The sequence below is a fragment of the Xiphophorus couchianus genome, chromosome 24 (assembly GCF_001444195.1).
Source record: "Xiphophorus couchianus chromosome 24, X_couchianus-1.0, whole genome shotgun sequence".
NCBI classification, from domain to species: domain Eukaryota; kingdom Metazoa; phylum Chordata; class Actinopteri; order Cyprinodontiformes; family Poeciliidae; genus Xiphophorus; species Xiphophorus couchianus.
The window spans coordinates 3,743,588-3,768,798 of record NC_040251.1 but is presented as its reverse complement, the minus strand read 5'-3'; the positions used below and the strand labels follow the sequence as shown (position 1 = coordinate 3,768,798).

General features: G+C 43.9%; 3 protein-coding genes across 15 annotated transcripts; all 3 read left to right on the top strand.

Moving 5' to 3' along the window:
• The first annotated feature begins 1,080 nt into the window (after positions 1-1,080).
• lancl1 (LanC antibiotic synthetase component C-like 1 (bacterial)) lies at positions 1,081-6,085 on the top strand. 3 transcript variants are annotated; one of them, XM_028010918.1, is made up of 9 exons: positions 1,081-1,230; positions 1,497-1,619; positions 1,700-1,817; positions 2,154-2,364; positions 2,440-2,734; positions 2,809-2,991; positions 3,075-3,251; positions 3,387-3,459; positions 3,895-6,085. In XM_028010918.1, exons 2-9 carry the CDS (start codon positions 1,533-1,535, stop codon positions 3,969-3,971), a joined length of 1,221 nt encoding a protein of 406 aa, XP_027866719.1. In that variant the 5' UTR covers positions 1,081-1,230; positions 1,497-1,532; the 3' UTR covers positions 3,972-6,085. The 3 variants fall into 3 exon arrangements, with proteins under 3 accessions (XP_027866719.1, XP_027866722.1, XP_027866720.1); XM_028010921.1 differs by having other exon boundaries at positions 1,138-1,218; XM_028010919.1 differs by having other exon boundaries at positions 1,146-1,422.
• A 416-nt stretch (positions 6,086-6,501) lies between these two features.
• On the top strand, positions 6,502-8,766 carry mylz3 (myosin, light polypeptide 3, skeletal muscle). The gene is made up of 6 exons (XM_028010922.1): positions 6,502-6,678; positions 6,901-6,928; positions 7,629-7,772; positions 7,854-8,024; positions 8,100-8,177; positions 8,249-8,766. The coding sequence occupies exons 1-6, from the start codon at positions 6,676-6,678 to the stop codon at positions 8,275-8,277; spliced, it is 453 nt and encodes a 150-aa protein (XP_027866723.1). The 5' UTR covers positions 6,502-6,675; the 3' UTR covers positions 8,278-8,766.
• Positions 8,767-12,121: 3,355 nt separating this feature from the next.
• On the top strand, positions 12,122-24,901 carry acadl (acyl-CoA dehydrogenase long chain). Of its 11 annotated transcripts, XM_028010917.1 has the most exons (12): positions 17,953-18,058; positions 19,693-19,739; positions 21,944-22,123; positions 22,195-22,332; positions 22,433-22,597; positions 22,683-22,749; positions 22,811-22,975; positions 23,051-23,152; positions 23,240-23,353; positions 23,916-24,043; positions 24,126-24,212; positions 24,296-24,901. In XM_028010917.1, exons 2-12 carry the CDS (start codon positions 19,705-19,707, stop codon positions 24,387-24,389), a joined length of 1,275 nt encoding a protein of 424 aa, XP_027866718.1. In that variant the 5' UTR covers positions 17,953-18,058; positions 19,693-19,704; the 3' UTR covers positions 24,390-24,901. The 11 variants fall into 11 exon arrangements, 9 of the variants coding, with proteins under 9 accessions (XP_027866710.1, XP_027866709.1, XP_027866711.1 ...); XM_028010916.1 differs by lacking the exons at positions 17,953-18,058; positions 19,693-19,739 and adding an exon at positions 21,297-21,487; XM_028010909.1 differs by lacking the exons at positions 21,944-22,123; positions 22,195-22,332; positions 22,433-22,597; ... (5 more) ...; positions 24,126-24,212; positions 24,296-24,901 and adding exons at positions 12,122-12,437; positions 12,542-12,637; positions 14,857-14,903; ... (3 more) ...; positions 19,922-19,966; positions 20,089-21,002 and having other exon boundaries at positions 17,844-18,058.
• The last annotated feature ends 310 nt before the right edge of the window (positions 24,902-25,211 follow it).

The window sequence follows — 25,211 nt, the reverse complement described above, 5'->3', positions numbered from 1 at the left end:
AAAGCACAAGGAGATGATGATGATGGAACCATCTAATTGTCAGCTTCATTTGCGATTTTCAAAGGCAAGGTCACCCGAGTCATCAAGACTGGGAGGCATTGAAGCACAACAAACGGTTCCGGATTAAGACACTAGAGAAGAAGTCACAGACAGTCCAAGGTCTGGTTGAGGTGTTGATGTCAGAAAATAAGCAACGTCTTTAAAGTCTGCATCAGTCTGCATCACTGTTCTTCCTTCCAACCTCCATATCTTTCTCTTTCCAAACCTGGAAAATGCTGCTATCAATTCCAGGGTTTTCCAGACTGTGTAGGAACAGTAGCTAGTCATCAATCAGCAGCAACCCTGCCTCACCGTAGCAACAGAACTCATCATCCCCTGCTATGGTCTTCATCATGTCATTTCTATGTGTTTTTTTCTGGGCTCGAACATAGTTCATTCTTGGGAGTTCAGCATAACAGTGATTATATGATTCCAATAAATAACTATAAGAGATAGTGAACATGGAAGAAATGCATTTAGCTTAATTTACTTGTATCACTAGTAAATCCAGTATTTTTTCAGACTCTTCTGGACTCAGAGTTGGTTAGTAACTACGGTACTTACATTTACCCAATAACATTTACTTGAGTAACTGTTTTGAAAATAAATATATATTTTTTTAAGGAGTAGTTTTACTATGCTGTAGTTTTGTGCTCTTATGTGAGTAAAATTTCGGCATTCTCTACCCACTAAATGAAGAACAAACATGTTTTAACAAAATACTCACCAGACACGAACAGACACTTGCAGTTTTTGTTAGTTTCGTAAGTTTTATTTTGAAAGAAACTGATTTGGAAACATTTTCTTTTGTGTAATTTTGCTATTGTTTTGTTACTTATGAGAATTATTGTCATTTTGGTTCTTAAAATACCAGTTTTTCCCAAAAAAAACTTTATATTTTGGTCTGTATGCTTTTTTTACTCTTACTTGAGTAACTTCCTGGATAGCAATTCTTTACTTTTATTTGAGTAAAAATACGTTGAAGTGCTGCACCTCTTACAATTTTTGGGTACTCTACCCACCTCTGACAGGACCCCTCTGGTGATGTTTTGTTGTAGTCAGATATGTTGACTGCAGTACTTCTTCTTCTGCAGTAGTTGGCAGTAGCGAGTTAGCATCTCAGGAGCTACATCACAACACAGAGAGGCTGCACAGCAACACTGCAGCATTGGGAGAGAGGTGGCTTGTGATGTGAATAATGTCTATACTTTTTTTCTTTTTATTTACATTTAATAGTAGAGTATTGGCTCATTTTATTACACTCTGACAGTATTTCCTGCGCCGCTTGACGCTAACGGCTAGCATTATCTCCGTGGCTAAGCTAAGTAGCAGCAGCTTCGCTAGCATGGACGGTGTGGGCGTGTAGCTCTGCGCAGAAACCAGGTTGTGTTTCTGTGGCTTCATGTTAAGTATTTAAGACACCGTGTTCATTTTTTATTCTTCTTTGTTCGATGTAGATATAAACGCTTCCGGCTGTTGAATAGATAGTGAAAATGGACACACGAGCTCTGAAGAATCCTTATCATGACTATGATGGGAACCCAGCTTCCACGCAGGCGCTGTTTGACTCTGAGGGAAAGGTAAACCGCAGAGGGATGCGGGGGATACACTCGAGCTTTGGATTGCTGCTCATTGTTTAAATCCTTCTTTTCTCCTCCAGCTCACTCCGGCGTTTGCCCAGAGGCTGAGCAGCAATGTCAGCGAGCTGCTGGCTGTCATGGAGAATGGACTTAAGTCTGCTGATCCCAGAGACTGCACCGCTTACACAGGCTGGGCAGGTGAGGGGGGGTGGAGGCACACTGGGTGGCAGGAAGTGATGATGACAGAAGCTGCAGGAATATAGGGAACACAGCGCATTGTGATTGGTTCTGCAAACATCAGAAGTCACACTGATGTTTGGTACGGGGATCTATACCAACTGTCCAGCATGGTAGTGGCAGCATCATGCTGTGAGCATTTTTATTGTTGTTTCCCCTGCAGTAAGCTAATCAGAATCTGTTACAGAAACAGTCATGTTTCTGTCCAGCATATCTGGACTAACCCGTCCGTATCCCGGCTGTTCCTTCAGATCAGCTAGCAGAGGCTAGTGATGTTTGCTGTTTGTTTCCCTGCAGGCATCGCTTTGCTCTACCTGCACCTCCACAGCGTCTTCAAAGAGGCCGCCTTCCTGCAGAGGGCGCTGGACTATGTCACCCGCAGCCTGAAGAACCTGACCCGTCGCCATGACGTCACCTTCCTGTGTGGAGACACCGGGCCGCTGGCCGTAGCTGCTGTGGTCTATACACGCCTGCAGAGGGTGCAAGAGGCAGAGGACTGCATCAGCAGGTTGGGACAGGCTGGACCCAGGTCTGGACTGCAGGCTTTGGTCTGACCGCTGTGGTTCTGCTGCTCTGCCTCCAGGCTGCTGCAGTACCAGCAGGCTGTTCTGAGCGGGTCGAGTGGGCTGCCGGACGAGCTGCTGTACGGCCGGGTGGGCTTCCTCTCCTCCCTGGTGTTCCTGAACCAGCAGCTGGGTCCGGACCGGGTCCCGCTGCACTGGATCCAGCAGGTCAGTGAGGCGGTTCTGGCGTCGGGCCTGCAGCTCAGCAGAAAGCTCCGCCTCCAGAACCAGAGCCCGCTGATGTACGAGTGGTACCAGGAGCAGTACGTGGGCGCTGCCCACGGCCTCGCCGGCATCTACTACTTCCTCCTGCAGGTGGGACACAGGTCCTGTCCCTCACCATGATGCTGCTGCCGCTGCTGTGGTTCTTACTGTGTGTTCTGGTCCAGCCGGGCTTCGTCTCGTCAGAGGAGCAGGTCCTGCGGCTGGTGCAGCCCAGCGTGGAGCACGTCTGCCGCCTGCGCTTCCCGTCTGGGAACTACCCGCCCTGCGTCGGGGATGACCGGGACCAGCTGGTGCACTGGTGCCACGGCGCCCCCGGGGTCTTCTACATGCTGCTGCAGGCCTACAAGGTCAGTTCACCCTGCATGTGCCCTCTAGTTTTGGTGTTCTGCGGCTGCAGGCGCCTTCTAGTGGTGGTGTTCTACTGCTGCAGGTGCTGGGGAACCCGCGGTACTTGGAGGAGGCGCTGCATTGCGGGGAGGTGGTGTGGCGCTGGGGGCTTCTAAAGAAAGGCTACGGCCTCTGCCACGGCGCCGCCGGCAACGCCTACACCTTCCTGGGCCTCTACCGGCTGACGTGGGACCCCAAACACCTCTACAGGGCCTGCATGGTGAGCACACCATGTCCACTTCCACTTCTTCTTCTGCTCTGACTTTGACGTGGACGTTGAGTTTGGTTCAAAGCAGCTGCAGCAGTCAGACTCACAGCGGCCGCTCTCAGCCCTCTGATTGAAATGTTTCTGCAGTTTGCAGATTGGTGCATGAACTACGGTCGCCACGGCTGCCGGACACCAGACACCCCCTTCTCTCTGTTCGAAGGTACGAACCGCAAAAATTAGTGTGAATTGTGCTTAGAATATGTTACTGTAGGTCCATATGTTAGTGCTAGTCTAGATGGTATCATTAGTACTTCAGCTAGCCTTAGCTTTTTGCTAATTGTCGCTCATAAGCTGACTGTACAGTTTAGCTTTGTAAATATTATTTTACACCATTTCAAATACTTTCTGTGTGAGATTTTTGAATTCACTGACATTTTTCAGTGAGCTCTATAGGAGGTTTGCAGGTTTCTACTGTCTTCTGATCCTGTCTTTCATACATTTCTTGCAAGTCGTTTTGGTGAAAATTGCAGAGGCATTTGAAGTCAACCACAAAACATTCAGCTTACAGCATTCACACTGCATTTTCATAGGAATTAGATTTTCTGTTTTTGATTTTTTGGTGTTAGTACTAGGACATGTTCCCTTCTGGTTGCAGGCATGGCGGGCACCATCTACTTCCTGGCAGACCTTCTGCAGCCAATGAAGGCCAGGTTTCCAGCTTTTGAGGTCTAACCCCCCCACTCCCCTCTCCTGTGCAGATACAAGGCCTGCTGTCGTACGCATGTAGACGCATCTTTAGTCCCTCAGCACAATGTGGCGCTACGCAGACCATTCTTGTTTGTTTTCAGTTACCACAATGCAAAAAGGAAAAAAAAAAATGTTTCCAAATGTTCCAAGTTGTATATTCTTGTTTTCCCAAATTGTAATAACACTTTAAAGGCTCTACTTGTAAAGCAGCAAAGTTTCCTGTAGTTGCAATATCAGCGAGGAGAGTCCACCAGGTGGCAGCAGAGAGTCATTAGGGGACCGCGTTAGAGTTTTGACACCTGGTCCCAACATTAGGGGTTTATTTCACAGACAGATCAGCTTAATAAACCAGGAATGTCTCCGATTTAATATTAAAGCTCATAAGGGGAAAATTAAATATGATCCAAACAACCTAGGAGCTTTTTAATCCGCTTTGATTGGATATTTGTTTCAAAAAGTTGAGTTTGTTCTCCAGAAACCCGTCTGTTTTGTGGATCCGCCGTGCAGCAGAGGTTGTAGAAACCCAACACGTCCTGCAGGACAGCAGGTAAAAATAGAGCTCATCTGTGGCCCCGCAGGATGCGCCTGCTGCTCCTACCAATGTCCTCCAACACTCGTCTTCCTGCTGGACCCCGACCGCTCCGTTACAGTGTCAGGAAATATTTGTAAATATGAACTGAGGTGAAATGTGTCTGATGCCATGTGGTCGAAAGAATCAATAAAGTTTGCAACATTAACATTAAATATTCATGCAGATTCTGGTTTACAGTAGACGCTAAGTAAATCCTTTATCTGAAAATAAGGGTTTTTCTGTGTGGATAAGTATGATCGCTGATTGTCCATCGAACATTTAGTTGTTGTAGATCAGACCCAAGGAACCAATAAATGTTAGTTTATTCTTAAATTTTCACCAAAGAAATTCCAACTATTATTACAGAGATTGGATATTAAAACACGAAGGCTCATGCTGTTTTGGGCAAAGCCATAGATAACATGGAGAATACTGAGACCTCTCAGTCAACAGGATGTTAAAATCTCCATTCAGTCAGACTTTCTCATAAAATCTAAACCTGTGAATAGAACTGATGACATCAACTTATCAGTTGCTCAGATGAGGGTCAGAATAGTTTGGGCTTCCCTAGGAAACTCTTTTCCTGCATTTTTAGATGCAAGTTAGAGAACATAATCTCCAGATACCCTAAGACACGTTAAGGCCGTCCTCCTGGTTAACCACAGGGGAGTCTCCTGGTGTCTCTGGAGGAGCTGCAGGAACCAATAGCCCAGGTGGGAAGAACTTATTTCTCTCTAGAAATCTTTTGTAGTTTGCAACAAATCAACACACAGAGGCAGCAGCATTATGCTGTGGTTTATCTTAAAAGAACTAAAAAAAGCTGGCTGTCTCAAGAAAACAGACTGGTTACAGTTTCCAGCCTGTGGTTCTTTGGACCATCCAGAATGGTTCTCAATTTAAAATGATGATGATTGAACTAATGTTTAAAATATGATTGTAACAAATGCTGTTTTTTCTTGCTTTCTTTCATGTGATGAATTAATTTACCATGACACTAAAACTACTAGTGATATTGTTTTAGATTTATTTTACTATCAATAAATTGGAAACTGTGCCCTATTTAATTTTCCATAAATTTCAACATCCCATTTTCTTCAAGTTTTTTTTATGTCTTAAAACTTAAAACACATATAGAAAATGGGGTTCTGTAAAAATGACAAATTTTCTAAAATATTTATCAAAAGTTGTGTCTTTTTTTTTTTTTTTCCAAGGGTCATTTAACATTCATGTCATGTAAGCAAGTCTGAATAAGCCAGACTGAGAAAAGACAAATCTGGATTTTAGGATTGTAAAGGTTGGACACCCCTGGCCTAGTCAAAGTCCAGGTAAGAATCTGTAACAAGATTTGAAAAGCAATGATTAGTATCTCTGAGTGCAAGTATTGTAAATTATTATTGTTCTCCCGCAGAGCCCATTTAGGCATGGGAAGGTCAAAGGTCATTTCAGTGTCGTAGAACATCGATGTTCCCTCTGGACATCATGTTCTCTGGCTGTTTATTAAAACCTAAATAAAATGTGTTGTTCTCTGGATGGTTGTTGGGTTTTACTCTGTGGGTATATGGAGGATGTTCCAGTTCAGCTCCAGTTTGGCTCCAGTCTAGCTGCCAGGTTCAGCAGCTCCATACCTGCCGGAGAGCAGCCAACGTTTCGGCAGCTTTTCCCCCTGCCGTCATTTCGCCATATGAGGAGGAGAGTTCTGTCTGATTTAAAAATACCACCTAGTAACCGAGCTGAACGGGTAGCCGACCCGTCTGAAGACGGCCGCTGAGTCCGCTGCCTCTTCCCTGCATCGAGCGTCTTCCAGAAACATCTCCTCCAACCAGAAGTTTCATCATTTAACCCTTTCTCAATAGATAGATCATCATAAATCCAATCTCGGGGTCTAAAAATAGCCTTTCCCCTTCTAAAGGCTCTGAGGGGAGACGGCTCTGCTTTCCCTAAGAAAGTTAAAGATGTCCCAACGTGTCATCTGATCCCTCCTCCCTCGCCAGGAGCTGCATGACATCACATGCCGAACATAAATAAGGGGGCTTTGACCATGGCTCAGGACCACTCTGTCTCGGGACTTCAGCTTCTCTTCTCCTTCCTTTTCGCTCCTCCGTGCTCCTACTCTCCAAAATGGTGTGTTGGTGATTCTGGACGATTTCAATTTTGGGGCGATGGAGTTTCTTGGTCTGGATTTACTCTTTCAAAAGTTTGCAGTAGAATGAAAAAATTGATCTGGTTATCAGGGATTTAAGAAATACCCAGAGTCGAGAAATCCATCACCTTTAGCTTTATTTGGAATGAAATTGCTTTATTTTGTTTCTCATGTGTTTGTTTTTGTGTGTTTTTATACGACAGACGGAGTTCACACCGGACCAGATTGAGGGTAAGTCCAGAAGATGTCCTTAACTTCACAATACCTTCTTGTAATCTAGTCATTAAGTGGAGATTTTCACATTACCAGCCCAACGAGTGGCAGAGTCAGCTGTAGAAGATTCCAAAGTCTTGTCTTTGGTTATCTATTCTAAGACGACCTAGCAGTGTCTTAGACGTGTTAATCCCCAAGTCAAAGGTCAAGATCCCGTCCTTGTGGTCCCCTGTTGAAAGATTTGTCCAGGCAGGCTTTGTTTAGTGTCCAGGGTGTTTTAGTCCAGTTCCAAGGAGGCGTTGGTAACGCCTCAGTCAGCATTCTCAACCCAAGTCTGTATATGGCCTTGGTGTCTCTGTCAGGGTATATCAGTTTGCTCCAAGCAGCAAGCAGGAATGAGGAGGGGTCAGGGTGGGGTGGTACAGCTGTTGCCTCTGGGCGAGCATAAATCTCTCAAAAAGGTCACTTTGAGTTCCTGATGGGCTTGGTAGAGATGACAAACCTTCGTCTGGCCCCCGGTTTTCCTCTTCTCTGCTCAGATACAGCTGTCGCATCCAATTAGCCGCGAACAATGGCAAAAGCATGCAGCTCAGAGTATTTAATCTCTCAATCCAGCCTGGTTTCACACAGCTGTCGCCTACAAGAATGTTGTAGTCATAGAAAACCCAACGATGAGTCTGAAACGTTTAACTCAAAGGATTTTCTTGCCTTCCCCCAGACTTCAAGGAGGCTTTTGGTCTCTTTGATAGAGTTGGTGACAGTCAGGTGGCCTACAACCAGGTGGCCGATATCATGCGCGCTCTGGGCCAGAATCCCACCAACAAGGACGTTGTCAAGATCCTTGGCAACCCCAGCGCCGATGGTAAGAGGCCAGATGTCTTCTAGAGAAGTGGCAGCTGTTTGTCTTGTGTTTCCCTAAGATGAGTGCGATGTGAACCAACAGACATGGCCAACAAGAGGCTGAACTTCGACGCTTTCCTGCCCATGCTGAAGCAGGTTGATACCCTCCCCAAGGGAACCTACGACGACTACGTTGAGGGTCTGCGTGTCTTCGACAAGGAGGGCAACGGAACCGTCATGGGCGCTGAGCTGCGTATTGTGCTGTCCACTCTGGGTAAATTTAGACACGCACAGTTTGCTTAGCGCGGTAGAAATTGAGACGCTGACACAGATCCTTGGGCTTCCACAGGAGAGAAAATGAATGAGACTGAGATTGATGCCCTCATGGCCGGACAGGAAGACGAAAACGGCAGTGTGCACTACGAGGGTAAGCCATCTGTCTTCCAGGTTTGGTTTTTATCGTGACAGGATGCTAATGATCTGATCTTCCTCCTTCAGCTTTCGTCAAGCACATCATGTCTGTGTAAGAGGCCGGCAGCAGGAGTGCTGAAGAAGCTGTAGCTCGCCTACAGACCGCCCGGCAGCGTTCAGGACATCAACGCTGTTTCAAAGACCAACCAAGGAAAGACGAGGACTATGTACAAGGGATGTTGAAGCGAACCCATTTTGTTGTTTATTTTGTTTTCCTTTCCACTTCGTCTCAAAACCTGCTCTCTCAGGACATCGCCTCTTCGTTGTAGACCCCATCACTCGGCCTCTGCTCTCCTCCTGGGGCGCGTCGCCTCTCGCCACATGGGGTGAGGAACGGGGGAGAAGGGGTGACCGCTCACCAAGTGAGGGTAGATCCCTCCCTTCCCACCGCCACCTCATTCAGTCCCATCATCACTGGCCCAGCAGTGCCAAAGGTGCTGGAGAAACGATGAGGACAGACCGCCAGAAGTTTCCGCCTCCCTGAAAAGTTGTATTTATTTTCACTCTGAGTCACTTCAGAATAAACTTTTCCACCGTACATCCCACCTGGGCTGCTCCTTGATCTTTCATTGCTCTCATTCACAGCTAGAGGTTTCTCTAAACTGCTGCAAATCTGTCAAATCTCACATATAATTTTACTTAATCTTGTGAAATATTACATATTAGGACCTCTACGTGATTTAACCCTGTATTATAATTAAGAATAGATTGATTTTATGCCTTTAAATTTGCAATAAATATTCCTTAAACATGTAAAATATTCAGTAGCATCCCAAGATTCTACTGACTCATTCTTTAAACAAGGTTCAAAATTAGGCCAGACTCATTCTATTGATCTAAATGTGGAAAATTAAAGCATATAAGAGTACAGTCTACAGCAGCCTATACACTCCAAAGAGCCATATTTGAGCTCCGTTTAGTTCAATAAAACTTGTTTAGAGCCACAAATAATACATAACTTGTCATTTTACATGAATATTTACAGTTCAAAATTTATCTTTGCAAGAACCACCTTTTTTATTTTTATGTTTTGGAAGGGAGGAAAAACTAAACAAAAAAGTTAGCAAAAGTAGGATGGAAAAAGTGTGGACAAAATGTTTTTAAAAAGCACAAAGTTTCCAATCTAATACTCAGAAAATAGATATAAAACACCACTGGTGCTTTTTGCCTCATTCTTTTGTGGAAATAAAATTTTAAAAAACCCAAAAACTGCTAAACCCGGCATTTGTTTCACTACAATATTTATCAAATTTCACATCTTTATCATTTTCAACCAACGATTACTCATGTCATGCTCCAATGATGATGTTGTGATTCTTAGTTGTTTTAGAATATTATTGAAAAGTTCATTTATTTCAGTAATTGTTCCATCACCAGGTGAAACATTGTATAGATCAAACAGATTAAACAGACAAAGACGGATGTTTTAAAACCATTATTTCTCTTGATTTTCTGCTGACAGACAATACAAACTCAAAACTATCAAATTATTCTAACATAGGTCACTATATTCTTAACAAAGATGAAAAAAATCAGCCAAAACAGCGATGGTTTGAAGTGAAGTAGCTGAAATGACTATTTCTAAAGAGAGAAGGAGCACGTGGTAAAGCAATTTTCACCTGTTGCTAAAAATGGTTCGTTTCAGCTTTAAACATACAAGTCATGGCATTTTTCAGAGTTTTTTTTTTTTCCTTTGGGTTTTAGTGACATAGTTGTAACCCTAGGCCGCAGTTCGATGATCGACTTTGTCATCGTTTCATTGGATCTGCGGCCGTGAAGAGAGGTGCGGTGCTGTCCACTGACCACTGGTGGTGAGTTGGCTGCGGTGGTCGGGGAGGATGCCGGTCAAACCTGGCAGGCCCAAACGTGTTGTGAGGGTCTGCTGGAAATGTCTGGCTGAATCCCCTGTGAGACGGAGCTTTAACTCCCATCTCCGGCAGAACTTTGAACACGTTCCGGGGATGTGGGGGACATCGAGTCTGAGTGGACCATGTTCTGTGAATCCATTGTCGAGGCGGAGCTGTGGCCGCCTTCGGTGAGGGATGCTGTCAGGCTGAAGAAAGCTTCTGATGGGTGCTGGCGGGCGAAGCGGCATGCGGCTCAGGTGGCTGCTGAGGCAAAAACTCGGGCATGGGAGGAGTTTGGAGAGGCCATGGAGAAAGACTTCCGCACGGCTTCGAGGTTATTCTGGTCCACCATCCAGTGTCTCAGGAGGGGAAAGCAGTACAGCACCAACACTGTTTATAGTGGCGATGGTGTGCTGCTGACCTCAACTCGGGACATTGTGGGCAGAATACTTAGAAGACCTCCTCAATCCCACCAACATGCCTTCCATTGAGGAAGCTAAGCCTGGGGACTCTGGGTTGGGCTCTCCAATCTTTGGAGACGAGGTCGCCAACGTGGTTAAAAAGCTCCTCGGTGGCAGGGCCCCAGGGGTGGATGAGATTCGCCTGGAGTTCCTTAAAGCTCTGGATGTTGTAGGGTTGTGTTGGCTGACATGACTGCAATATTGCATGTACATCGGGGTCAGTTCCCCTGGATTGGCAGACCGGGGTGGTGATCCCCCTGTTCAAAAAGGGGGCCCGGAGGGTGTGCTCCAATTATAGGGGAGTCACACTCTTAAGCCTCCCTGGCAAGGTCTATTCAGGGGTCCTGGAGAGGAGGGCCCGTCGGATAGTCGAACCTCAGACTCAGGAAGAGCAGTGTGGTTTTCGTCTTGGTCGTAGAACACTGGACCAGCTCTACACCCTCAGCAGGGTCCTGGAGGGTGCGTGGGAGTTCGCCCAACCAGTCTACATGTGTTTTGTGGACTTCGACCGTGTCCCTCTGGGAGCTCTGTAGGGCTGTGTACTCCGGGGGTATGGGGCACCAGGCCCTTTGATACGGGCTGTCAGGTCCCTGTATGACCGGAGTCAGAGTCTGGTCCGCATTGCCGGCAGTAAGTCGGGCTGCCAACCCTTCTCGGCTGGCCTGGGAACGCCTTGGGATTCCCCCTGAGGAGCTGGAACAAGTGGCTGGGGAGAGGGAAGTCTGGGCCTCCCTTCTGAAGCTGCTACCCCGCATTGATTGATTGATTGATGGATGGATGGATGGATGGATGGATGGATGGATGGATGGATGGAGGGATGGAGGGAGGGAGGGAGTTCCTCGAGGGCCGGCATCCTGCATGTTTTACTTCTCTCCCTGGTTTAACGCACATGGATCCAATGATGGCTCGTTAGAAGGCCTAAGAAGAACACTGACATGGTGAAAAGGTTGTTACTACCATCAGGGAGAGAACTAAAACATGCAGGATGCCGGATGCCGGCCCTGAAGGCCCTGAAGGACCGACTTTGGGCACCTATAATTTAAGACAGTGGTTACCTCTTTTGTTTGCTCTGTTTAAAACCAATGAGAAGTTATTTTCAGTGGCTGAACCTCATCTGGTCTGCATATTGAATCCAGCTGTTCTTAGAGCAGACGAGACAATGGAGATCACTAAGTAAGATCACTTCTTAATCTCTGATTTGTTCTTAGAGCAGAACAGTGACTAGGTTGCTCTAATTAAAGAATGAAACTGAGGAACACAAAACAACCCAAGAACCTGACACATCCTCCAATGTCGTGAGGAAAATAAGCTGTGATTTAGAAAAGAAGGAGAGGATCCTGAAAAGTTTCTTCCACGTGGAGTCTATAATGTCACCAGTTTCATTTACTTCCTCAAGACTGTCCTCCCCTTTCGTTTTTGAATTTACTTTTGTTTCCATTTGGTGGTAGAAAAAGCACAACTTGTGGTCATTAGCTCCAAATAAAGGTAATGGAATCAGTTCTTAATGTCTGACTCTGAAATCAGGAAATAACTGCAGATACATACAGTAGTTCCTGTTAAGAGTAAAGCGGGTTGTTGTTCAGCAGAGATCTGCGGTCTGCCCATGGAGGAAGCGGAAAGGAGCCGCGACTCTTCCCGCTGCCTTCCCCCCTGTAGGCAGCCTGAGACGGAGCGGATATCCACCGTAGATCGCCTCGTCTTGACATTTGCTCCAGAGCTCCACTACTAACTGCAGATTTGCCTCAAATGACACGTTATTCCTGATCTGCACCAGTCAGTGTTTATGACCGTCCCCACGGATCAAACTGAAGATCTGATGAGTTGACGTGAATTCAGCGCCATGGATCGGGCGGAGGAAAAGAAGAAAAAAAGAAGGAGAAAGTTGAAGAGCGCTTCAATTGGAAAAATGTGAGATCACCAACTCCAAGATCACACGAATTTCAGCATGGTAACAGATTTTCTACATCTGTTTGCTTCAAGGTTTCTTTGTGTGTCACCAAATGTCTTCACAGACATAGAAGTGACGTGAGAACAGGGCTCCCAGATGTGGAGAGTGAGAAGAAGAGCCTCAGTTTCTTTCAGCGGAAAGTCCCAACTTATAAAATAAGGTGAGCTGTTTCTGTGGTCAGAATGCTGTGGTGTAAAATGTAACTGAGTCCGTTTTAAAATGTTTATCTTAATGTAGCAGTCAGTACTGTATATACTCCACTTCAATGGCCTTATACTGGAAAAAATATCTGTCTGAATGGACAAGAAACATAACCGCAGTGAAGTTAGTTTCAAGTTGGATGTTGGATATTCACGCTGCGCGGAGTAAGCGGCATTTAGCTCAAGGTTGATTCGATTTATGAACGCTAATGTCGGCCAGGTTCACTTAGGAACCGTCAACAAATTTCCGAACCAAACACTGTCAAACAAATGCAAATTGTCTTGTGATCAACTGACACAAAAAAAAGGTGGCAATTCATGCTATTACATGAGACACACTATCGTCTATTAACATTTTAAGTGATATATAATATTTTAAACAATTTTAATATAAAATATAATTGGTGATTTTGAGTAAATATGTCCAACGTGTTACATGACCTAGAAGCTATTGAAGAAAAAAATACTAACTTTTGACCAAAAAAAATAAAAAAAAAAGCTAAAAACTAAAATATGACCTAAATGAAATAAAAATAAGTGTGCCTCATCTATAGAACAATTTCACACTGATCTGTGTCAGTGGGGCACACCATTTGGAAGCTATTGAAGAAAACATGATACTATTTAAGTGACCTAAATATGGTGTCACAGGACGATCACATGAAAGGCTAGTTATTTAGAGATAAATAATCCAAAATCTTACTCTTGTAAACTGTGGAGCACCACAGGGGTGAATCATTGGACCAAAACGTATTTACACATCAATGGATCTTACCAAGCTCCGCCCACAACCGACTCACGTTACCGCAAGTCTCACAAACAAAGCCTCCCAGCTCATTGTTGTAAACGTGACTCGATTAGTGCATCATTTCTACCGGATTTTCACAATATATCAGCTACTAAATGGAAAGAGGAACTAACAAGTTCATGTCATCACCTGGGAGGAGGTTACTGGTTTCTCAGTCACAAGCTGGTTGCAAACCTGAGGCCAGCAGGTGTCAGTCAGTTATGGTAGATCTGAAATTTGGTTTGATGACGTCAATATGAGAAGCTACAGACTGATAGGAGGAACCAAAGAGCTCTGTAAAGGTAGGGTGACCATATTTTAATTTGGGAAAACCAGGACTACAGCGGCTGTAATGAGCCACAGCAAAGGGAAACAAAGGTAAAATAACCCGAACAGGTGATCAACTCAAAACCACCCGTACCTTTTTACTCTCTCTCTTTCTTTGTAGTTTAAGCACACCTGTTACCGTGGCAACCGCCTGCGCCCCGCAAGACGAGCAAAGATTACGTTAAAAACATAACATTCAGTCGGTTACAATATCAAGTTTCCAGGCTTGATATTTATTTCTCGATTATTAATCAGCGCTTCCCTGAAACAGCGATGGTTGATTGACTAGCTGTACTTGGTGCTAACGTGGCTAACATGAGTAACAGTTTAGTCCAAAGCTTTTTCTGCTAAAATAAAATCTTTAGTGTATGTCAGATACAGACACATTGCATATTGATCTGTTTAGCTAACATAAGACTGTGTAGCAGACAGGCTTCAAGGTGTACAAGTTGTATCAGTTCTGCCATTATGCTGCACTTAGCTAACAGGAAGCTAAGTGTGTTTGTGAGCCGGCCACGCACGTCACTACGTAGAATGGGCATCAGCCAATGAAAAGCGGCCCCTGTGGTAAGGTCCATGAGCTCCATTACATACACAGACAAATACAAAGTATTCTCTATGCAGATGACACCACTTTTTTTCTATTTTGTTGAAAATTTGACACATCTGTTGGATGTAGTTAAAAAGGATTTGAGTATCATAAAAACATGGCTGAATGTAAACAAATTATAAGTGAATGTTGATATTTAGCAATAGACTGTTGATTGATGATGATGATGGGGTTGTGATTAAACACAAATGACCCAGACAAAGGCTGAGACACATTGGTCTGCAAATGAAGTTGTTTCCTAGGACTTTAAGTATTGCTGGAGTCGTCACCTTAGCAGATTTTTTTAACCCTCTCCACTCGAATTGGAGCTAAAAATGTTTTGGATTTCTACCGTAATTCTTTACTAGCAGGACGTTCTCAAAACGCAACGAGAGATCTGATGAAAATTAAAAAGAGAGATCATATCTCTCCTGTTTTAGCTTCTCTTGATGATCTGACCCTCCTCCTCCTTGCAGGGCGGGATTTGCTGGAGTCCATAAGTCGAGAGGGAAACTGAGGAAGTGTAAGTCTTTAAAACAGCTCACATTCGACCATTATACATTCAGGAGTCATAATCTAATTAGGAAGGCACAGTGCCCTCCACACTTACTGGGACCCCCAGTAAAGGCTGGACACAAAATGCAGATAAGATTGTCGGCCCCTGCTGGCCAGGAGGAGTGAATACTGCATCCTGCTGGATTTTCTTACAAACTTCAGAAATAATGAACTGAACTTGACTGCATTGTTTGGACACTAGAATCAGCTGGAATGGAAATGATTGGTCTCACCGGGGCTTTTTTTTGTTTTGTTTGTTTGCTTTTATAAAGTACCAACGACATGTAGTGAGCTGTCGTCGTATAAATAAACTGAAATGACCATGTACTACTCCTACTCGTCAAACTCTTGATCCACCATCAACAGGTTGAATGAAGAGCAGCTCCTCGAAATCTCCAGCTCACGATAGTCTAGCCTTCAAGATTGCCATTTTTCTGCCCACCGCAGAGGCTTTACGCCCCACACACCAGAACACACCAGTATGTCTGTCTATCCATCCATCCATCCATCCATCCATCCATCCATCCATCCATCCATCCATCCATCCATCCATCCATCCATCCAAAGTTTTGGACAGCGATATGTCCTAGTTTGAAAACCAGAAACCACACTGAGCTTTCAGAGCTCGCTTTCTTTGTTTGAGCATCATCTGATTCACATGAGTATTTATTTCCATTATTTATTAGAATGTATTTCACAATGGAAATGACACTTATAAGACACTTATTTGACAAACTAATAAAGAAATCTTTGGCTTGTGGTAAAATTAATTGTAATTGAGTATCTCTGATAGCTGCATCTGCATGTCCATTTCATAATTAATTGGCAAATTAATTATGAAAATAATTAATTTCAAGGTGACTCTGACACCAGTCAAAGTGAAAAAAAATCTCTAATCTTCACTATCGTTTCTAAATCTGTGAGACTATGCCACTGTAATATAATATCGTTCACTTTTTGAGCATCTTTATGCGTGGAGCTGAATTGTGGTTTTTTTCTCCCTTCAGATTCTTGCAGTCTCACCTTCGACTCGAACACGGTTCACAGAAACCTGGAGCTGTCTGATAACGGCAGGAAGGTGACCTGGGTGAGCACGGCTCAGTCATACCCGGATCACCCAGACAGGTTTGACGGCTGGTGGCCCCAGCTGCTGTGCAGTGATGGTCTGACTGGTCGCTGCTACTGGGAGGTGGAGTGGAGCGGAGTGGTGTACATTTCAGTGAGCTACAGAGGGATCAGCAGGGGAGGATACAGTATGTTTGGCTGGAATGACCAGTCCTGGAGTCTGAAATGCTGCGATCTTGATGATGGTTACTCTGTCTGGCACAAAAACAAAGGAAAACTTGCTGCCTCATCTCACATTGACCCCTCCTCCTCTGACTACGAATCCTCTGACCCCGCCTCCTCTGACTCCGCCTCTTCTGACTCCGCCTCTTCCGACTCCGCTTCCTCTGACTATGAATCCTCTGCCTCCACCTCCTCTGACTCCTCCTTTGCTGACTCCGCCTCCTCTGGCTCGTGCAACAGAGTAGCAGTGTATGTGGACTGTCCTGCTGGCATCCTGTCCTTCTACAGAATCTCCTCTGGCTCCCTGGTCCATCTCCACACTTTCAGAACCACTTTCTCTGAACCCATCTATCCCGGCTTTGGGTTCTGGTGTCCTGGATCCTCAGTGTCTTTCTGTCAAGTTGAGTAGAAAATTTCCTCCTATTAGAAAACACATGGCGACACTTTATTGGAAGGGGTGTGCATAAGACTGACATGACACTGTCATAAACATAATATAACACCTGCTATGTACATGGAGTTTTCATGACTGGTTATGACCATTGTCAAGAAGTATCATTGTGTATATAATGACACTTTTAATGGACTTTTAATGTAAGTTTTTGTACAACTTTGCATTAAAAGTGTCATTATTTAACAAATGACATAGACAAAAGTCATTCATGAAGACTGGTTCATGTAAATAACACGTTATGTCATGTTTATGACAGTGTTATGTTAGTTTTACACACACCCCTTCAAACAAAGTGTTGCCAAACACATTATTGTGGCATAAATGGTCCACATTATTTCTTATGTCATACTTTTTAACTACTTATTTTAAAATGTCAATGTTCAATTGCTTAGCTCTACAATTTTTATTGTCTCAGGATTTAAAACCAAAGCTTCTGGCTAGGCAGATGGGATCTCCAAGCACATCATCCCAACCTGATTGGTCCGATGATCACTCAAAGTTGGTCAAGGTGAGTGTTGCCGTTTAAAAGCATCTAGCAAGAAAACAAAAAACAACTATCAATCTGAGACAGGAATAATCCCATGTTTCAAAAATCAGTTTCAATGGCACCAATGGGTTGGACAATTCAAAGAAAGAGTGTGGCATTAAAATGATTTAAAGGTTTATAAACCATTGGACCCACACTGCTACTTCAGTTCCAAAGATGTGAAATCGAGGATAAACATCTAATGGGAAATGTCCTGTACTGGTGTATTGCTTTATCCAGTCCAAAGGATTCCAAAGATTCTCATGCCATTCAGTCAGTGGAGAGCTACTGGGTAGTAGCCACAGCTGCCCTCTGACCACCACCAGTCAAACACTGGACAACACACACAAACACACACAGGACAAACATTTGGCTCAGATTTTGTGTTTCATAACTTTAGATTTCAATAGAAAATATTTGATGTTGTTTGTACATTTCAGGCTCTGTCAAGCTTCAGACCCCAAGTGGAAACTCACAATTTGCATGTTTCATACAGGTAAACAACACTGTTTACTTTTTCACTCAAAATAATTCTGAACATATTTAATATTAACACATAATTCAGTGTTTCTAGGTGATTATTGGGTCAAACCCAGCTATGGTTCATTGTTGTGTTCATGGAGTCACTTTGTGTGTTACAGGTTCCGGTGTCCAGGTCCAGGTGTGTTCGAGTGCTCTTTGACCGGTCTGGTGTTCGTTGTGACCCAGCCGGCCAAACTGTGTTACAGGATCATCCAATGGGACGAGAGCATCCTTCAGCCAGCTGGGAAGACCCCTGCTGGGCCCCTGTACAGCATCAGCTGTTCTCCTAACTCAGTGTGTGGGCTCCACCTTCCACACTGCCAAGACACAGACAGTAAGTTACTGGAAACTGAAAAGAACTCGTCTGATTCAGAGTATTATTGATTCTACATTGTAAACCTGTGAAATCTGAAGCTGCTGCTGTAAGCAGAAACCAGTGTGTTGGTGTGTTTGTCCTCAGTGTTGCCCAGTGAAGGCCTGCTGTCTGTGGTTCATGTTTTCTCTGATGATGGACTGAACTTGCTGAAGCCTCTGGAGATCACTGACACTCACGTTGTCGTGAGGGTCTTTGAGCTTTCTGCGTACGGTCTGGTCTGGGACTTCTTAAAGAGGTTCATAGAGAGAAAGGATCCGGTACCGAGCCAAGTCCTGCTCTACCTCGGACCTCTGAAACCGAAAGCCCAGAACCAGAAGCTCTACGTGTTCCTGCTGCCCAGAAACATCCCAACGTACGAGGTTTGGATAATAATAACAATAACAATAAGCTATTTTATTGATAATTCTTCATATGATTCCTCACATGGTTTTCTTGAAACTTGTATCATGTCTGTATTGTTTAGACTGATGCAAGTTAAACCCTTTAGAAAACTGTCAACATCTACCTACGCTGTGCAAACAGCATTGATTGAATAAATTTCCAGATTTCTATATTTATTTATATATAATCCTGAAAATTATGTTCATACAAAATTTGAAGGTTTGAAGAGTTTTTTGGGGTTTTTTCCAGGTTAACAAAGACCAGAGGGACTGTAATTTCATCCGCTCCACTTCCAACTGCAAACTCATCAAAGACCAGAAATACATCCTCACATGTCCAAGAGCTTCACAGCTCTATAAAATACAACCTAAGGTGAAACTTAGTAGTAGAAATGCTTCAGTGTTTCAACAGAAGCTCCACTCACCTATATAGACTTGTTCTTTCATGAAATGCTTAATTTTTTTGTTGTATTTTTGTTAGCGACCAACTAAAGTTTGTTGAATAAAATATTTAAGTCACAGAGGGATTTATTCTAGACTGATGGAAGTGAAACAACACGTTCTGACAGAAACACGAACAAACTTTCTGACTCTGTTTTCTGTTTTTAGAGCGCGGAGTTCGACCTAAACTTTGGAAATCAATACCACCCAACATTTGAGATCCGTCTTCCCATCAACACAGAGGAAGTGGTGATAATAATCAAAGATGAAGCCGACACGGTGGTATGGGAGTACGACGTTGATCTAACAGGTAAAGTCTTCTGTATAAACCTATATTATTTGTCTTTATATTTTTAATTCATTTGGAAACGGATATTGTCAATGTGATGGTTATTTAGTTTCTACCACTAGATGGCAGCACGCAGTTCGCTGACACAACGATGAGAGGACAGAAGGATTAGACCGAGTTCAGGAACTGGAAGCTCATCATTATTATTTTTTTATTCCACAGCATTGAGCCGTTTTTGTTAGGGCGTTGTACTAAATGTTACACAAAATAAATAAAGAAATTTAAATTCAAAAATCCTTTATTGGTCCCAAAGGGAAATTCAAAAGTAATTCTGGTTTGAATTCAGAGTAGTGGTCGGCGAACACACACACTGATCTCTTAGCAAAATGAAATATGAACTATGTGTATTTCATGATCTCTATGCCTTTGAGTTGTTTTATCAGATCATTAGATAATGTTTTTGTCCTGCTCTTTCTATCCAGAACACTCACAAGATGACGTCCAATCAAGTGTCACAGTCCAGTCACAGGTGAGATGCTTATTGTTCTCAGTTCATAATAATTTCAGACTTACTAACAAGAAGAGGAGCATAAAACCAAGATTTCATAAGTAAACAATAAACTGGTTGGGCATTTTTTAGGAGACTGAATCAGAATCTGAGACTGAATCAGATTTTTAAGCAGAAATACACAACCTGCTCTTTTCTCAAAGGATGGAAGTAGTCAACCAAAAAACAGACCAGTGAAAAGTCTGAAGGTAGATGTTCTTATTCCAGCAAAATATGTAAATATAAGATTTTAGCAACCACCCTTTCTTTAAAGCGTTCCAAATGACAGAAGGTGGATATAAAAACCTATCGACTTGTCCATTTCCTGTAGGTGGAAATTCACTGTTTTAATCCCAAACAGAGTCCTAACCTCCATGTTGACCTGCTGAACATCCTGGATGAGCTGAATGTGGAAGAGTTCAGCAGGTTTAAGTGGTTCCTGAGGAACGGACCGCAGAGCCGTAGCTTCAGAGTGAGAGAGTCTGCAGAGAGAGAGGAGGTGGTGGACCGGCTGCTGCATCGATACAGCCCTGAAGAAGTTCTTCAAGCTGTGAAGACGACATTAAAGAGTATTGGCAGGAATGATCTGGTGGAGCGATTATAATTTTTTTTTAAAAGAACTCCAGTTACTTTTTTCCACAGAGTCATCTTAGTGACTGTTTGTTTCAGCCATTTTGATGGTTTCTAGTTGGCAGGATGTGAGTTTATATTTTAAATGTCTTTGAAATTTTGAGATTAATTGTAGAAATTTTCCAGAAAAAAACTTGAAAACACTCAACACTTGCCAGTCAGAAATGTCCATGTTTTCTGTTAGAAATTTTCTGAGGTTAATCTCAAAGTTTCTGAGTTTTTTCTTACAAATTTTGGACGTTTTGAAATCAGGAATTTTCACGTTTTCTCTGGAACCAATGGCAAAAGGTCATCTTTTTAGCCTGGAAAATGATTTCACACAAATTTAATTTCATTCTGTTTTTATATCAATACATAATTTTTTGTGTACTTCTAATTGTCATGAAGTAGAAAATATTTTTTTTCATTCTCAGAATCATTTTATATTTCACTTTCAGCTAATTTTTAAATACCGAGAGCACCTTTTGTCTCCAATTCAACCCTATTAAAGTTGAAAACAACTGCCCCCTTGTGGTAATAAGATGAAGTAAAGTATTAAAAAAAATAACGAAAACTATCTATTTTCGATGACACTTTAAACAATCTTGATATAAAATAAATCTATGTATAAATCTATATTATTTATTTTTGATATTTTTCATTCATTTAGAAGTAGATATCTAGAATAGTGATGTTTAATTAGTTATTACCACCAGATGGCAGCACGCAGTAAGAACCCGCCTGTTTCTCTTTACAAAAAGAAGAATCATAAGGAATACAGAAGGAAAAGAGGTCTCACTCTGCTGCTTTTTTGTGGACAAACGTGAAATCATGTGAAATGTACTTACTTAATTTAATTTCATAGTGAACTGCAAATATGTGTGTTGATTTAAGCAAAACATCGAATAAAAACATTATAAAATTTCTGTCGCATTTATTGCATAAAGCGACCGAGTGATGAGTCTTCACACGAGCTAGACGATCTCTGCTCGTCTCGCTTCTCCGTGTTTGTGTTTGTGTTGTTCGAAGATGTTTCTGAAGAAGGTTGTCCAGTCGGGCATTTCTGGATTTAGAAATGTCTCTGGACGGGGAGGACAGGTCTTGTCTGCAGCTGCGGCCAGGTGAAACACGTCACTTCCTTTCTCACTCACTACCAGGCATACCCAAAAACAAAACATCTGCTGTGGGGAGAAAATCACAGTTTTTCCACGCTAAAATACACCTTGTGTTTTACTGCAGCCATATTTGACGTCACACAGTGACGAAAGTGTAAAATTTTATATTTGACTCAGAGTTGGGCCGTAAATAGCTCACAATAACCTTTGACACTTCGTTCATAGTTAGCTGTGACGTCAGTTGATGTTATCAGTGCCTTAAAACTTTATTTCTAACGATACAAATGCAAAATTCAGTGTGCTTTATTAAGAAGTTTAACACAAAGAGGTGGAAGGAAAACATGGAGAATTTTTCTGCTTTAAATTGAAACTTTTTGACCTTTAAGCAAAAGTAGTAGTGGCAGCATCATGCTGTGGGGAAACGTTTTCTTTCAACGTGCTTCGTTCTGTGTGTCTAAACAGGAAGCGGCACTCTCAGGCCGAGCAGCAGGGCTCAGCGGTCACCTCCGTCCGACCGGAGACGTCCACCGCCAAAACCCTGATGGACATCGGCACCCGGCGCATCTTCAACGAGGACCACGACATCTTCAGGCAAAGCGTCCGCCGCTTCTTCCAAGAGGAAGTGGTGCCGCACCACAAGGAGTAGGTGGCTGCAGGAACCCGACGTCAGGAGAGAGGTTCTCCTCCCGTTGACTTCCTGTTTGTGCTCCCAGATGGGAAAAGGCAGGCGAGGTGAGCAGGGAGTTGTGGGAGAAGGCCGGAGAGCAAGGCCTGCTGGGAGTGATGATCCCGGAGGAGCACGGCGGCATCGGAGGGGACACGTTTTCTGCTGCTATCACCTGGGAGGAGCAGTGAGTCCACACTTCCTACTCTGACTGTACTGCAATTAGAGTTTAGAAAATGCTGGAATTTTGCTGTATGAGTTTTTTTCTGGTAACCATCTTTCCTCAGAATGTACTGTAACTGTACCGGGCCTGGTTTCGCTCTGCACTCGGACATCGTCATGCCGTACATTGTAAACTACGGCAGCAAGGAACAGATCGAGCGCTTCATTCCCTCCATGACTGCTGGCAAACACATCGGCGCCATCGCCATGACGGAGCCGGGCGCAGGCAGGTGAGGACCCCAGTCCTACTTCCTTTGTTTATGTCACAGATTGACCAGTGAGACACGGTGTTAACCCGTCGGTTTCCTGCGGCAGCGACCTCCAGGGAGTACGGACGTACGCCAAGAAGGACGGCAGTGACTGGATCCTCAACGGGAACAAGGTAAAGCCGCTGCTGTTCCTCTGGACGGCGCCATCGGCTTCATTCGCTTCCTTCCTCTCAGGTGTTCATCACCAACGGCTGGATGGCGGACGTGGTGGTGGTCGTCACAGTGACCGACCGCGAGGCGAAAACGGCGGCCCATGGCATCAGTCTGTTCCTGGTGGAGAACGGTATGAAGGGCTTCCAGAAGGGCCGGAAGCTGGAGAAGATCGGCCTGAAGGCGCAGGTAGAGCAGTTTTTACTTCTTGTTTGAGAACATCTCGACGTCAGGACGCTGAATTGGTCTGGATCTGTTTGAAAGGACACAGCGGAGCTGTTCTTTGAGGACGTGCGTCTCCCAGCCAGTGCTCTGCTGGGAGAACTCAACAAGGGTTTCTACTACCTGATGAATGAGCTGCCACAGGTCTGAACACACACCCATGCAAGCACACCCCCACACACACACAGGTCCTCCTGAACCCTGACCCTCAGTGATGGCTTTTGCTGCCAGGAGCGTCTGTTGATTGCTGACATGGGCATATCCAGCTGTGAGTTTATGTTCGAGGAGACCAGGAACTACGTTCTGCAGAGGAAGGCCTTTGGGAAGACTGTCGCCCACCTCCAGGTCTGTTTAATTCCCCTAACACACTCGAGCAGGGGGCGGGGCTTAGCAACCAGAGAGAATAGCAATATTTTGGGGGCTTGTCCGGGATTTTCTTCTGTTTTTGCAAGGCAAATTTTGAGCAGGACCAGACTCTTTGATTACTATCTCAACTATAAGAGGTCGTGTTGCCCCTCCAGTTAAACCCTGAACCAGTCTTTCGTGGACATGTAAGATAATTATTGGCTGCCCTGGTGAAGGTTCCTAAGGTCCTTTAAATTAAATAGTCTTTTATTGCATAATTCAAGTATATTCAGACGCAATGCCATGCTGTCCAACAAAGTTCCCTTGGAACCTTTAAAGAAAACTAGGCCCACAGCATCACAGATCTACCACTGTACTTAACAGTGAGAATGAGGTGATTCATTTACAGCACAGCTCAGTGAAAGTGGATCAAACTGTATGCTTACAGAAGAGGCCTTCAGTTTGACTTGCCATGCAGATGTTATCTACCTTCTTCCAAAGGTGCTTTATTTGGTTCAAATTCTTTAGTTCTTGATAAAAACTAGTCCTCTGTCATGTTCAGACCGTGCAGCACAAGCTGGCGGAGCTGAAGACGGAGATCTGCGTGGGTCGTGTTTTCATGGATAACTGCCTGCAGCTCCTCTCAGAGCGCCGCCTGGACCCCACTACCGCCTCCATGGCCAAGTTCTGGTGAGAAACCTGTGCTGGCAGACGGTTAGCAGATGGTTAGCAGCCGCTGACCTACAGCTGACCGCCTGCCTGTCTCCTGCAGGGCGTCGGAGCTCCAGAACAAGGTGGCCACTGAGTGCCTGCAGCTCCATGGAGGCTGGGGCTACATGTGGGAGTACCCCATCGCTAAGTAGGTGGAGTAACTTAGGGGTGGTGGGGGCCTGAGTGGTGTCTGCTTCAGCCTGACTCTGTGTGTGTGTGTGTGTGTTTCAGGGCGTTTGTGGACTCCAGGGTTCAGCCCATCTACGGAGGAACCAATGAGATCATGAAGGAGCTGATCGCACGCGGCATCATGAGCCAGAAGTGAGACTGAAGGAACATTTGATGCTCCTCAGCACCAAGAAAGTTAGGGATATAGTTGAAAGAGTAGTTGGACTATTTCATATCTGGCTGATGTAATTTAAATAATTCCTAATAAAAGTCTGTTGGTTTTACATAAATAACTGGTGAGACTTCTGTTAACTGACCTGTTATTTGCTTTGTGCCAATATGAAATAAATATATGACAGTATCTGCATCTCGATTATATGTTCCAACATGTTAGCAGATTTTTTATTTTTTTTTTGCAAAATAGGTTGGACTCAAATTGAAGTATCCCCCTGACAACCTTGGTCTCTTAGTGAAACTTCCTTTGAATTGCTTTATAAAGTTGCAGTGTCTGCTCTCCGCCAGTAGGTGGCAGCAGTCCAGCGTGCTGACTGTCAACAACAAGAGAAATGAGTTTTCATTTGATTCCAGCATGCCCGGATAAAGAGAAAACTGTTGCCTCTCTGGTGAATAATTTTTTTTTTTTTTTTTTTAACTTTATGCCTCAAAAATCAACAAATCAACTCAGTTTAAAATTCTCCGGGACTGGAGTATTTTTTATTTTTTTTACACCTGCACGATTTTTAGATTGAATTTCTTTCAGTTTTTTTCTTTGTGTGAATCCGTTTACTGTTATTGCCTGACACTTTGCTGCTGGTGCACAGAAATTTCACCATTGTGAGACAAAGGATATTTCTATCTATTCTGTAATGAAAAACACGTGTTTGTTATTTCTTTGTTTTAGGTTTTCTGAATCAGAGGTAAACTTGCATTTTGTCTCCAGCTCATCCTGGTGGTGAATTTGGTGCAGGAGCTGCAGACA

Bases quoted from the DNA above. Each gene is read 5' to 3' on its own strand.
- lancl1 (XM_028010918.1), top strand. From the start codon at position 1,533: ATGGACACACGAGCTCTGAAGAATCCTTATCATGACTATGATGGGAAC. The intron at 2,735-2,808 runs GTGGGACACAGG...GTTCTGGTCCAG, and splicing joins TCTACTACTTCCTCCTGCAG to CCGGGCTTCGTCTCGTCAGA. The intron at 3,252-3,386 runs GTGAGCACACCA...ATGTTTCTGCAG, and splicing joins ACCTCTACAGGGCCTGCATG to TTTGCAGATTGGTGCATGAA.
- mylz3 (XM_028010922.1), top strand. The intron at 6,929-7,628 runs GTAAGTCCAGAA...GCCTTCCCCCAG, and splicing joins CACACCGGACCAGATTGAGG to ACTTCAAGGAGGCTTTTGGT. The intron at 8,178-8,248 runs GTAAGCCATCTG...TTCCTCCTTCAG, and splicing joins CGGCAGTGTGCACTACGAGG to CTTTCGTCAAGCACATCATG.
- acadl (XM_028010908.1), top strand. From the start codon at position 12,370: ATGGATCGGGCGGAGGAAAAGAAGAAAAAAAGAAGGAGAAAGTTGAAG. The intron at 16,623-17,091 runs GTTGAGTAGAAA...TTATTGTCTCAG, and splicing joins CCTCAGTGTCTTTCTGTCAA to GATTTAAAACCAAAGCTTCT. The intron at 17,699-17,843 runs GTAAACAACACT...TGTGTGTTACAG, and splicing joins AATTTGCATGTTTCATACAG to GTTCCGGTGTCCAGGTCCAG.